The sequence below is a fragment of the Pelophylax lessonae genome (genome assembly GCF_965119305.1).
Source record: "Pelophylax lessonae genome assembly, chromosome: 12".
Taxonomy (NCBI): domain Eukaryota; kingdom Metazoa; phylum Chordata; class Amphibia; order Anura; family Ranidae; genus Pelophylax; species Pelophylax lessonae.
This window is the reverse complement of record NC_138779.1, coordinates 46,241,103-46,255,246: the sequence shown is the minus strand read 5'-3', so window position 1 is coordinate 46,255,246 and position 14,144 is coordinate 46,241,103. Positions and strand designations below refer to the sequence as shown.

Below are 14,144 nucleotides of genomic sequence, written 5' to 3'. Positions count from 1 at the left end.
CTACATAAGGAACTTCCCACCTTGTACACCCCCTATAGGAGGACAGTCCCCTCCCCCACACACCTATAATGGACAATCCCTTATAGAGGACAGACTACCCCCATCCTCCGGCTAGGTGTCGGACTTACCTGCGGTCGGTTGTTGTACTTTATATCGGATGAATCGGAGCCCTTCATGGTGACTTCTAGGGGTGGAAGGAGCCCTGCTGTGGCCCTAACAATCCGGGGCCCCCTGATGTCCTCTGTCCGGGCTTAGGAAACTCCGAGATACAAAGAAGGGAAGCGGGGTCTTCTGTGTGTGTGGCCCCTGAGAGTCTCCTGTGTTCTCCGCTCTGTGTGGCCCCTGAGAGAGTAAACTGCTGTCCCTTCCCCGGTCTCCTGTCCTCCCGCACTGTCAGGTATTCTCTCTAGGTGTGGTCACATCACACGAGATCTCCGGGATCCTCCCCACCAGGTGAGTGCAAACCGAAACCGGGAACACCTCCTGTGACGTCACTGCTCTCTACTGATACTACGGGACTTCTTCATCTCTATCCCTCCACACCGGACATCCCCATCCCTGTATACCAGACCAGTCATCCCCATCCCTGTATACCAGTCATCCCCATCCCTGTATACCAGTCATCCCATCCCTGTATACCAGTCATCCCCATCCCTGTATACCAGACCAGTCATCCCCCCCTGTATACCAGTCATCCCCATCCCTGTATACCAGTCATCCCCCCCTGTATACCAGTCATCCCCATCCCTGTATACCAGTCACCCCATCCCTGTATACCAGTCATCCCCATCCCTGTATACCAGACCAGTCATCCCCATCCCTGTATACCAGTCATCCCCATCCCTGTATACCAGTCATCCCCATCCCTGTATACCAGTCATCCCCATCCCTGTATACCAGACCAGTCATCCCCCCCTGTATACCAGTCATCCCATCCCTGTATACCAGTCATCCCCATCCCTGTATACCAGTCACCCCATCCCTGTATACCAGTCATCCCCATCCCTGTATACCAGACCAGTCATCCCCATCCCTGTATACCAGTCATCCCCATCCCTGTATACCAGTCATCCCATCCCTGTACACCAGTCATCCCCATCCCTGTATACCAGTCATCCCATCCCTGTATACCAGTCATCCCCATCCCTGTATACCAGTCATCCCCATCCCTGTACACCAGTCATCCCCATCCCTGTATACCAGTCATTCCCATCCCTGTACACCAGTCATCCCATCCCTGTATACCAGTCATCCCCATCCCTGTACACCAGTCATCCATCCCTGTATACCAGTCATCCCATCCCTGTATACCAGTCATCCCCATCCCTGTATACCAGTCATCCCATCCCTGTATACCAGTCATCCCATCCCTGTATACCAGTCATCCCCATCCCTGTATACCAGTCATTCCCATCCCTGTACAACAGTCATCCCATCCCTGTATACCAGTCATCCCATCCCTGTATACCAGTCATCCCCATCCCTGTATACCAGTCATCCCCATCCCTGTACACCAGTCATCCCCATCCCTGTATACCAGTCATTCCCATCCCTGTACAACAGTCATCCCATCCCTGTATACCAGTCATTCCCATCCCTGTACACCAGTCATTCCCATCCCTGTACACCAGTCATCCCATCCCTGTATACCAGTCATCCCCATCCCTGTACACCAGTCATCCCATCCCTGTATACCAGTCATCCCCATCCCTGTATACCAGTCATCCCATCCCTGTATACCAGTCATCCCTTCCCTGTATACCAGTCATCCCATCCCTGTATACCAATTATCCCTTCCCTGTATACCAGTCATCCCCATCCCTGTATACCAGTCATCCCATCCCTGTATACCAGTCATCCCATCCCTGTATACCAGTCATCCCCATCCCTGTATACCAGTCATCCCATCCCTGTATACCAGTCATCCCCATCCCTGTACACCAGTCATCCCCATCCCTGTACACCAGTCATCCCCATTCCCATCCCTGTACACCAGTCATCCCCATCCCTGTACACCAGTCATCCCATCCCTGTATACCAGTCATCCCCATCCCTGTATACCAGTCATCCCCATCCCTGTATACCAGTCATCCCCATCCCTGTACACCAGTCATCCCCATCCCTGTACACCAGTCATCCCCATTCCCATCCCTGTACACCAGTCATCCCCATCCCTGTACACCAGTCATCCCCATCTCTGTACACCAGTCATCCCATCCCTGTACACCAGTCATCCCCATCCCTGTATACCAGTCATCCCCATCCCTGTATACCAGTCATCCCCATCCCTGTATACCAGTCATCCCATCCCTGTACACCAGTCATCCCCATCCCTGTATACCAGTCATCCCCATCCCTGTATACCAGTCATCCCATCCCTGTATACCAGTCATCCCATCCCTGTATACCAGTCATCCCCATCCCTGTATACCAGTCATCCCATCCCTGTATATCAGTCATCCCCCTCCCTGTACACCAGTCATCCCCATCCCTGTACACCAGTCATCCCCATTCCCATCCCTGTACACCAGTCATCCCCATCCCTGTACACCAGTCATCCCCATCCCTGTACACCAGTCATCCCATCCCTGTATACCAGTCATCCCCATCCCTGTATACCAGTCATCCCCATCCCTGTATACCAGTCATCCCCATCCCTGTATACCAGACCAGTCATCCCCATCCCTGTATACCAGTCATCCCCATCCCTGTATACCAGACCAGTCATCCCCATCCCTGTATACCAGACCAGTCACCCCCATTCCCAGTACACCTCCACACCGGACATCTCTATCCCTCCACACCGGACATCCCCATCCCTGTACACCAGTCATCCCCATCCCTGTACACCGGTCACCCCCATCCCTGTATACCAGTCACCCCCATCCCTGTATACCAGTCACCCCCATCCCTGTACACCAGTCACCCCCATCCCTGTACACCAGTCATCCCCATCCCTGTACACCAGTCATCCCCATCCCTGTACACCGGTCATCCCCATCCCATTACACCAGTCATCCTCATCCCATTACACCAGTCATCCTCATCCCAGTACACCTCCACACCGGACATATCCATCCCTCCACACCGGACATCCCCATCCCTGTACACCAGTCATCCTTTTCCCTGTACACCAGTCATCCCTTTCCCTGTACACCAGTCACCCCCATCCCTGTACACCAGTCATCCCCATCCCTGTACACCAGTCATCCCCATCCCTGTACACCAGTCATCCCCATTCCCATCCCTGTACACCAGTCATCCCCATCCCTGTACACCAGTCATCCCATCCCTGTATACCAGTCATCCCATCCCTGTATACCAGTCATCCCCATCCCTGTATACCAGTCATCCCCATCCCTGTACACCAGTCATCCCCATCCCTGTACACCAGTCATCCCCATTCCCATCCCTGTACACCAGTCATCCCCATCCCTGTACACCAGTCATCCCATCCCTGTATACCAGTCATCCCCATCCCTGTACACCAGTCATCCCATCCCTGTACACCAGTCATCCCCATCCCTGTATACCAGTCATCCCATCCCTGTATACCAGTCATCCCATCCCTGTATACCAGTCATCCCCATCCCTGTATACCAGTCATCCCCATCCCTGTATACCAGTCATCCCATCCCTGTATACCAGTCATCCCCATCCCTGTACACCAGTCATCCCCATCCCTGTACACCAGTCATCCCCATTCCCATCCCTGTACCCCAGTCATCCCCATCCCTGTACACCAGTCATCCCATCCCTGTACACCAGTCATCCCCATCCCTGTACACCAGTCATCCCATCCCTGTATACCAGTCATCCCCATCCCTGTATACCAGTCATCCCCATCCCTGTATACCAGTCATCCCCATCCCTGTATACCAGACCAGTCATCCCCATCCCTGTATACCAGACCAGTCCCCCCATTCCCAGTACACCTCCACACCGGACATCTCTATCCCTCCACACTGGACATCCCCATCCCTGTACCCCTCCACACCAGTCACCCCCATTCCCAGTACACCTCCACACCGGACATATCCATCCCTCCACACCAGTCATCCCCATCCCTGTACACCGGTCATCCCCATCCCTGTACACCGGTCACCCCCATCCCTGTATACCAGTCACCCCCATCCCTGTATACCAGTCACCCCCATCCCTGTACACCAGTCATCCCCATCCCTATACACCAGTCATCCCCATCCCTGTACACCAGTCATCCCCATCCCTGTACACCAGTCATCCCCATCCCTGTACACCGGTCATCCCCATCCCTGTATACCAGTCACCCCCATCCCTGTATACCAGTCACCCCCATCCCTGTACACCAGTCATCCCCATCCCTATACACCAGTCATCCCCATCCCTGTACACCAGTCATCCCCATCCCTGTACACCAGTCATCCCCATCCCTGTACCCCTCCACACCAGTCACCCTCATTCCCAGTACATAGGGCTGGCGCCAGACTGTTTTGCGCCCTAGGCAAGACCAGCTACTTGCATCTCCCCCCACCAAAAAATTCCCCCCTCTTTAACCCTACACTTCTCTTCCTGCACACGCTGCCCCCTTTAATCCTACACCCCCCTTCCTGCACACACTGCCCTCCTTTAATGCTACACCCCCTCCCTGCACACACTGCCCACCTTTACAGCTACACCCCCTTCCTGCACACACTGCCCTCCTTTACAGCTACACCCCTTCCTGCACACACTGCCCTCCTTTACAGCTACACCCCTTCCTGCACACACTGCCCCCCCTTTAATGCTACACCTCCTTCCTGCACACACTGCCCTCCTTTACAGCTACACCCCCTTTCTGCACACACTGCCCTCCTTTAATGCTACACCCCCTCCCTGCACACACTGCCCTCCTTTAACGCTACACCCCCTCCCTGCACACACTGCCCACCTTTACAGCTACACCCCCTTCCTGCACACACTGCCCTCCTTTACAGCTACACCCCCTTCCTGCACACACTGCCCCCCTTTAATGCTACACCCCCTTCCTGCACACACTGCCCCCCTTTACAGCTACACCCCCTTCCTGCACACACTGCCCCCTTTAATCCTACACCCCCTTCCTGCACACACTGCCCTCCTTTAACGCTACACCCCCTCCCTGCACACACTGCCCACCTTTACAGCTACACCCCCTTCCTGCACACACTGCCCTCCTTTACAGCTACACCCCTTCCTGCACACACTGCCCTCCTTTACAGCTACACCCCCTTCCTGCACACACTGCCCTCCTTTACAGCTACACCCCTTCCTGCACACACTGCCCCCCTTTAATGCTACACCCCCTTCCTGCACACACTGCCCCCCTTTACAGCTACACCCCCTTTCTGCACACACTGCCCCCTTTAATCCTACATCCCCCTTCCTGCACACACTGCCCTCCTTTACAGCTACACCCCTTCCTGCACACACTGCCCCCCTTTAATGCTACACACCCTTCCTGCACACACTGCCCTCCTTTACAGCTACACCCCCTTTCTGCACACACTGCCCCCTTTAATGCTACACCCCTTCCTGCACACACTGCCCCCCTTTACAGCTACACCCCCTTCCTGCACACACTGCCCCCTTTAATCCTACACCCCCCTTCCTGCACACACTGCCCTCCTTTAACACTACACCCCCTCCCTGTACACACTGCCCACCTTTACAGCTACACCCCCTTCCTGCACACACTGCCCTCCTTTACAGCTACACCCCTTCCTGCACACACTGCCCTCCTTTACAGCTACACCCCTTCCTGCACACACTGCCCCCCTTTAATGCTACACCCCCTTCCTGCACACACTGCCCCCCTTTAATGCTAAACCCCCTTCCTGCACACACTGCCCTCCTTTACAGCTACACCCCTTCCTGCACACACTGCCCCCCTTTAATGCTACACCCCCTTCCTGCACACACTGCCTTCCTTTACAGCTACATCCCCTTCCTGCACACACTGCCCTCATTTAATGCTACACCCCCTCCCTGCACACACTGCCCACCTTTACAGCTACAACCCCTTCCTGCACACACTGCCCTCCTTTAATGCTACACCCCCTCCCTGCACACACTGCTTCCCTTTACAGCTACACCCCCTTCCTGCACACACTGCCCTCCTTTAATGCTACACCCCCTCCCTGCACACACTGCTTCCCTTTACAGCTACACTCCCTTCCTGCACACACTGCCCTCCTTTACAGCTACACCCTCTTCCTGCACACACTGCCCTCCTTTAATGCTACACCCCCTCCCTGCACACACTGCCCTCCTTTAATGCTACACCCCCTTCCTGCACACACTGCCCCCCTATACAGCTACACCCCCTTCCTGCACACACTGTCCTCCTTTAATGCTACACCCCCTCCCTGCACACACTGCTTCCCTTTACAGCTACACCCCGCTCCTGCACACACTGCCCCCCTTTAATGCTACACCCCCTCCCTGCACACACTGCCCTCCTTTAATGCTACACCCCCTCCCTGCACACACTGCCCCCCTTTACAGCTACACCCCCTTCCTGCACACACTGCCCTCCTTTAATGCTACACCCCCTCCCTGCACACACTGCCCTCCTTTACAGCTACACCCCTTCCTGCACACACTGCCCTCCTTTACAGCTACACCCCCTTCCTGCACACACTGCCCTCCTTTACAGCTACATCCCCTTCCTGCACACACTGCCCTCCTTTACAGCTACATCCCCTTCCTGCACACACTGCCCTCCTTTACAGCTACATCCCCTTCCTGCACACGCTGCCCTGCTTTAATGCTACACCCCCTCCCTGCACACACTGCCCCTCCTCCATCCCTCCACATGGGACATCCCTGTAATTACCTCCATCCCTCCACACCAGACATCCTTGTACACCAATCACCTCCATCCCTCCACACCAGACATCCCTGTACACCAATCTCCTCCATCCCTCCACACTGGACATCCCTGTAATCACCTCCATCCCTCCACACTGGACATCCCTGTACACCAATCTCCTCCATCCCTCCACACCAATCTCCTCCATCCCTCCACACTGGACATCCCTGTAATCACCTCCATCCCTCCACACTGGACATCCCTGTACACCAATCTTCTCCATCCCTTCACACCGGACATCCCTGTACACCAATCATCTCCATCCCTCCACACTGGACATCCCTGTACACCAATCACCTTCATCCCTCCACACCGGACATCCCTGTACACCAATCACCTTCATCCCTCCACACCGGACATCCCTGTACACCAATCACCTCCATCCCTCCACACCGGACATCCCTGTACACCAATCACCTCCATCCCTCCACACCGGACATCCCTCTACACCAATCACCTCCATCCCTCCACACCGGACATCCCTGTACACCAATCACCTCCATCCCTCCACACTGGACATCCCTGTACACCAATCACCTCCATCCCTCCACACTGGACATCCCTGTAATCTCCTCCATCCCTCCACACTGGACATCCCTGTACACCAATCACCTCCATCCCTCCACACCTGACATCCCTGTACACCAATCACCTCCATCCCTCCACACCGGACATCCCTGTACACCAATCACCTCCATCCCTCCACACCAGACATCCCTGTACACCAATCACCTCCATCCCTCCACACTGGACATCCCTGTACACCAATCACCTCCATCCCTCCACACTGGACATCCCTGTAATCTCCTCCATCCCTCCACACTGGACATCCCTGTACACCAATCACCTCCATCCCTCCTCACCGGACATCCCTGTACACCAATCACCTCCATCCCTCCACACCGGACATCCCTCCACACCTTTTTACAGTGACAAAAACGAAAAGTACACCACATTTTCATCCACTGACGAAAGCTATGATGAAAATCAATTCAGTTTTTGTTAACAAACGAAAACAAAACTAAAATGTTAGGCAGGGACATTTACCTTTGTGAACTTCCAGGTTCCACAAAGCTCTACCTGCTTCTGCTCCCAGCAAGCAAGCAACTCAAGTTCGTAGCGTGTTTCACATAGCAGCAGTTAGCAGCCAGCATTACAGGCCATCCGAGTCCTCAAATGTCTGTCCACAGCAGCACTGTGCATTACAGGCCTTCCAACGAGAATCCCACTCTTGACTCTTGACGACCATCCAGAGCAGATAGCACTGTGAGTGTGTACATTACAATTACAGACCTCCCCTAAGACCACCGTCCATCCAGAGCACTGTGTGGATTACAGACCTCCTCTGACCACCGGCATCCAGGGCACTGTGCATTACAGGCCATCTCTCAGTCCTGAGGCCACCATCCAGCACTGTGCGGCATTACAGACCTCTCAAGAGTCAGACCACCATCCCAGAGCACTGTGCATTACAGGCCTGCTCAGTCCACCATCCAGATCACTGTGTGCTATGCGTTACAGACCTCCTCTTCAGACCACCATCCAGAGCACTGTGTGCATTACAGGCCTCCTCAGACAACTGTCCAGAGCACTGTGTGCAATGCATTACAGACCTCCTCTTCAGACTGTCCATGTCCAGAGCACTGTGTGCATTACAGGCCTCCACAGACCACCGTCCAGATCACTGTGTGCATTACAGGCCTCCTTAGACCACCGTCCAGAGCACTGTGTGCATTACAGGCCTCCACAGACCATCGTCCAGATCACTGTGTGCATTACAGGCCTCCTTAGACCACCATCCAGAGCACTGTGTGCATTACAGGCCTCCTTAGACCACCATCCAGAGCACTGTGTGCATTATAGGCCTCCTTGGACCACCGTCCACAGCACTGTGTGCATTATAGGCCTCCTTAGACCACTGTCCAGAGCACTGTGTGCATTATAGGCCTCCTTAGACCACCGTCCAGAGCACTGTGTGCATTATAGGCCTCCTTGGACCACCGTCCACAGCACTGTGTGCATTATAGGCCTCCTTAGACCACCATCCAGAGCACTGTGTGCATTATAGGCCTCCTTAGACCACCGTCCAGAGCACTGTGTGCATTATAGGCCTCCTTAGACCACCGTCCAGAGCACTGTTTGCATTATAGGCCTCCTTAGACTACCGTCCAGAGCACTGTGCAGCATTACAGGCCTCCGCAGACCACCCATAGTGACTAAATCTGTATCTGTGTGTTTGTTCAAACCTTAATACCATAAATAATAACATATTAGAGATTTATACTCTAGGAGTATATAATAAGTTTGGAAATTCTAGAGAAATGCTTAAATAATGCATTACAATTTAACTAAACACATTTATATTTTATTAGACTGAAATCATTTTATTTGACTATAATGTACTGGAGATTTTTGTTAAATGAAATACGACTAAAACAATTGCAGATGACTAAAATGGGACTAAAACTAAAATGGCATTTTAGTCAAAAGACTAAGACTAAATCAAAATTCGATGCCAAAATTAACACTGATAAGAAGCCAAGGGATGACTGTCTGCTATTAACTGTAGTGTGTTTTTGCAAAATGCACTAAAAAATGCATAGGTGTGAACCAAGGGCTAGGAAAACTGTTGTGTGGCTATAATCTTCAGCATACAAGACATGTCAGTTTTAGATGGAGTGACCCATTATATTCTAGGTAAAACTTTTTTTTTTTCTGTCCTAGCCCTGTCTTTGTGTCACCTGGGAGAAATAGTGAGGAGAAATCCAAAATGTTACAGTTGTCACCATTACAAAAAGGCGAGGGTTAATATTTAGGGACATCATTTCTGTGACAACTAGAGATGAGCTCAAGGTTCAGACTGTCTAAATGTCAATATCTTAGCCCGTTCAGCAGGAGCCAAACAGTGTTAATTTAGTTTCATTTTCATAATAGTTTTCATCAGCTGCATGTTTTTAGTGACAATAATGAAATAATATTAGAATTATTATTGTAACCGATCCCCTTGTAAAACAACCCATTCAGTTTAAAATAGACATGAAATGCAAAACATTTGTGTATAGATATAAAAAAATATATATATATAAAAAAAGTTTTCCCCCTTTTTTTTTACTTTTTATAAGTGATCACATTTTCTCTGTTTTCAGCTGCAAAAGAGCTGGGGGAGGAGAAAAAGCAGCACACTGAACTTCCCAGTGAATGGCTGCACAGGAGCCCAGCATAGCTAGAGAACTGCTCAGTGTGCACTCTTGCTTAGCGTGGTCAGTTTTAATTAGCAAAGCAAGGGGCTATGGAAGAAGATTCAAGGGTAAAGAAAAAAAAAAAACTGTGTGGCCGGCTGGCTATCACAACTGACCAAGGAAACTTTAACCACTTTACCACCGGAGGATTTTCCTGCTTTACGTCTGGGCCACTTTTTGCAACTTGGCGCTGCGTGACTTTAACTGACAATTGCGCGGTCATGCAACGCTGTACCCAAACTAAATTTACATCTTTTTTTCACACAAACAGAGCTTTCTTTTGGTGGTATTTGATCACCTCTGCGCTTTTCATTTTTTGCGATATTAATAAAAAAATAGCGAAAATTTTGCGAAAAAATTTACATTTTCTACATTGACAGTTAAAAAATATCCAATATATTCAATCTTTGTCACATATTTAGGCCAAAATGTATTTAGCTACATGTATTTGACAAAAAAATTCTCAATGAGCGTATTTTTAACCGCTTTAAGACTGGAAGATTTTACCCCACTCCTGACCAGGCTATATTTTGCGATTCGGCACTGTGTTACTTTAATGGACAATTGCGCGGTCGTGCAACACTGTACCCAAATTACATTTATGTCCTTTTTTTCCCCACAAATAGAGCTTACTTTTGGTGGTATTTGATCACCTCTGCGCTTTTTATTTTTTGCAATATTAGTAAAAAAAGAGCAAAAATTTTAAGAAAAAAACAATATTTTTTACATTCTGATATATAACATTCCCAAAAAAAAATTTATAAAACAAAATTTTTTAACATTTTAGGCCAATTTGTTTTCTGCTACATATTTTTGGTAAAAAAAATCACAATAAGCGTATTTTGATTGGTTTGCGCAAAAGTTATTGTGTTTACTAACTACGGGAAAGATTTGTCATTTTTATTGTTTTTTTTTTTTTTACTAGTAATGGCGGCGATCTGCGATTTTTTTTTTTTTTTTTTTTGCGGGACTGCGACATTGTGGCAGACAGATCGGACCCCTAACTGACATTTTTGACACTTTTGGGGGTACCAGTGACATTACTACAGTAATCGGTGCTAAAAATATGCACTGTTACTGCAATAATGACACTGGCAGGGAAGGGGTTATTTTTACTGGTGATCAAGGGGTTAAATTTATGCCTCATGCTTACTGACGTGTGTGGGGGGAGGGGACTGTGTGACACAGACACAGATCGCAGGTTCAGCTATGCTGAATCCTGTAATCTGTCACTGTCTGTCACTTAGGAGATCCGCCCGCTTTGTTTACACAAGCGGGCGGATTTCCTCACTCGATCCCCCGACGATCGGGGAAGAGCGGCGGTGATCACCGCCTCTCCTCCCCTGGCCCGACTCCCGTTCTGCATGAATACAGCGGGAGCGAGCCTCCGGCGGCGCACACGCGGCGCCGAGAGGGGGGAGTGGCTAGTGACGTAGGTTTACGTCGCCAGAAGATAACGAGCCACTGTGCCGCATTAGAGGCACAGTTAGCAGTGGTAAAGAGGTTAAAAAAAGAAATATATAATGCTCAAGCTTTCAAGTTTACAAGAGTTTGAGTTTAATGTGGACCCCTTGGCCATCGGGCCAGGGTCTTTTGGGAAAAGTATTGATATGTCAGACCTCTTAGAGCCATCGGGCCCGGGTCTTCTGGAAGTTGTTTAATGTGCTAGATCACTTGGGCCATCGGGCCAGGATCTCTGTGGATTACAAACAGCTGTGTGGGACGTCATCCACAGATTTTGACAGATGAAGATGTTGTTAAAGCCAAGTTCAAGTATCCAGAAACTTTGGTGAGGGGTACCCCACGGGACCCCTGTGATACTTCCGTGACTCAGCAAGACTGTCGGTCATGCAGAACTGTGAGTTACCCTGTTTCCTTAAAGAAGTGCTTGGAAGTACAGCAGAGGGCGTTGTGCTTCACTTCAAAAAAGGGACTCTGCATAGACAGCTAGTGTTAGGAGAGGGGACAAGCTCTTCCAGGAAGGAGAGGACCCCCGGCGAGTCAAGACACTGGCTAGCAGAGGTAGTCAGGGAGGGAGGGGAAAGGTCGCCCTTGCAGCCAAAGAAGGAGGGTCTTTCCACTCAACTGTTCAGATAGTTAGGCTTGCATTTTCCTATGTGTATGCAGTAGACTAACTTTTGCCTTCTTTTCCTCTCTACAGGTGGGACCATCTTAGAGACAGATAGTCAGGGAATTTCCATTGTATTTTTCTTCATTGTTCTCTACCAAACAAGTTTGTTTGGTGGGGGGTGCATCCGTTTTCATGCACCTTAAACTGTTTGTAAAATTTGTACAGCAGAGTGTAAAGATCTATTTTTTCACTGTAATTTATTTGTAAATTCGTTTTTTTTCCCTTTACCCCCCTTTCCAAGTTTGTGGGATACTCCTGATTTTTGGCAGAGTTTTTGACAGGAGGCGGCTGCCTCAGAGTCAGAGGGACCTGACTCAGTTTGGTGTGGGGTGGATGTAGCACCCTACAGGAAGGTGCTAGGTAAAATATAGTGGGCTTTGTCTGCCTAACAGCAGAGCCATGATTTATTTTTGTCAGGTAGGTTGTCATGGCTTCCAGGTGTGTCTGCTGAGAGGGGAGTCTCCCCACTGGCTCTGTGAGAGGCTTCCCATAGGGCAGTGGAGGAAACCCAATCAGGGACACATTCAGGCTTGTAACTACCCCAGTAGGCAGATTCTGCCGCAGAGGATTCTGGGAGTGGGTATAAGTTTAAAGAGAGTGCATGACTCATTGTCTTTGGTGGGAAGCAGAGTCCCAGAAGGGAGAGTACGGCTGTCTCTCCTCCTGTCGGAGGAAGCGGATGTCTCTGGGTGCTGCCTGAGAATCCAGAGGGTGCTGAGTTGAGCTGAAGGGGATCCGGTGTGCCGAGAACCAGTGGAGAGAGAGAGGGGTCCAGTCCCAGGAAAGCCTCCAAAGGTCGTGAGTACTGCGGATTGCCCCTGGGGGTCTGCCTAGTGTTAGAGGGGACCACCCTGGAGAAGGTTCTAGGATCCAAGTGTCAGCTAGCTGTAAAGGGGTGCCTAGTCAGGGGATCCTGAAGTTTGAGGGGGTACCTAGTAAGAGAACCCTGAAGGGTTAAAGGGGGCACCTGCAGTTTGGGCCCTGAAGAGTCAGTGTACAGTGTGGAGTGTACCAGTTGAGAGTTGCAGCAGCACAGGAATTTACAAAGAGCTACCTCAAGCCAGCGCAGGGCTGGAGGAAGCCATTTAGTGACTTTTGAGCAAAGCAGTGTCAGGAGTCTAGTATTCGACAGTCCTGGATCTTCTGAATTAAAGTTGAGGTATCAGCACAGTTTTCAGTGTTACAGTGTATTCAAGCATCAGGATGTGTTGGCTAGCGTCGGCTGGCATCAAGACAGCGTTACTAGGCATTTCTTGCCCAAAAGAGTCCCAAAAGTGTACCTAGTTGAGCCAGAGGAGTATCCCACTCATTCCCTTCTCCCATCCCCTAAATACAATAAAACAACCAAACCAAAGATGCTGAAATTGTCAATGTCTCAGTTCTCACACCTGGGGGGTCACAGCTCACATTGGCTGGAGGGGTAACCGGTAACAATGGCAGACCCACCTCAGGCTCAATGCCTGGAAAACCTGCTACAAAAAAAAGTTGTTTTTTGATACATATATACACATATATAGCTATATACTTATACACACAGTATTTCACAAAAGTGAGTACACCCCTCACCTTTTTGTAAATATTTTGTTATATCTTTTCATGTGACAACACTGAAGAAATGACACTTTGCTACAATGTAAAGTAGTGAGTGTACAGCTTGTATAACAGTGTAAATTTGTTGCGCCCTCAAAAAACCTCAAAACACAGCCATTAATGTCTAAACCGCTGGCATCAAAAGTGAGTACATCCCTAAGTGCAAATTTCCAGAGTTGTATAAAGTACTCGAAACCCATACTTGAGTAAAAGTACAAGTGCTCGATCAAAAAGTGACTTGAGTAGAAGTGGAAGTGCTCTATCAAAAAGTGACTTGAGTAGAAGTACTAAAGTATTCAACATTTTTTGTACT

The 14,144-nt window shown here is 50.1% G+C and overlaps 1 protein-coding gene across 1 annotated transcript in view; it reads right to left on the bottom strand.

Moving 5' to 3' along the window:
• The window catches only part of ST14 (ST14 transmembrane serine protease matriptase), an 87,983-nt gene extending 87,676 nt beyond the window's left edge, over positions 1-307 (bottom strand). Inside the window, exon 1 of the mRNA XM_082273865.1 lies at positions 129-307. Within this exon, the coding sequence (XP_082129991.1) occupies positions 129-176 (48 nt within the window). The 5' untranslated portion in view covers positions 177-307. The remainder of the gene's footprint in view (positions 1-128) is intronic.
• Positions 308-14,144: the final 13,837 nt, after the last annotated feature.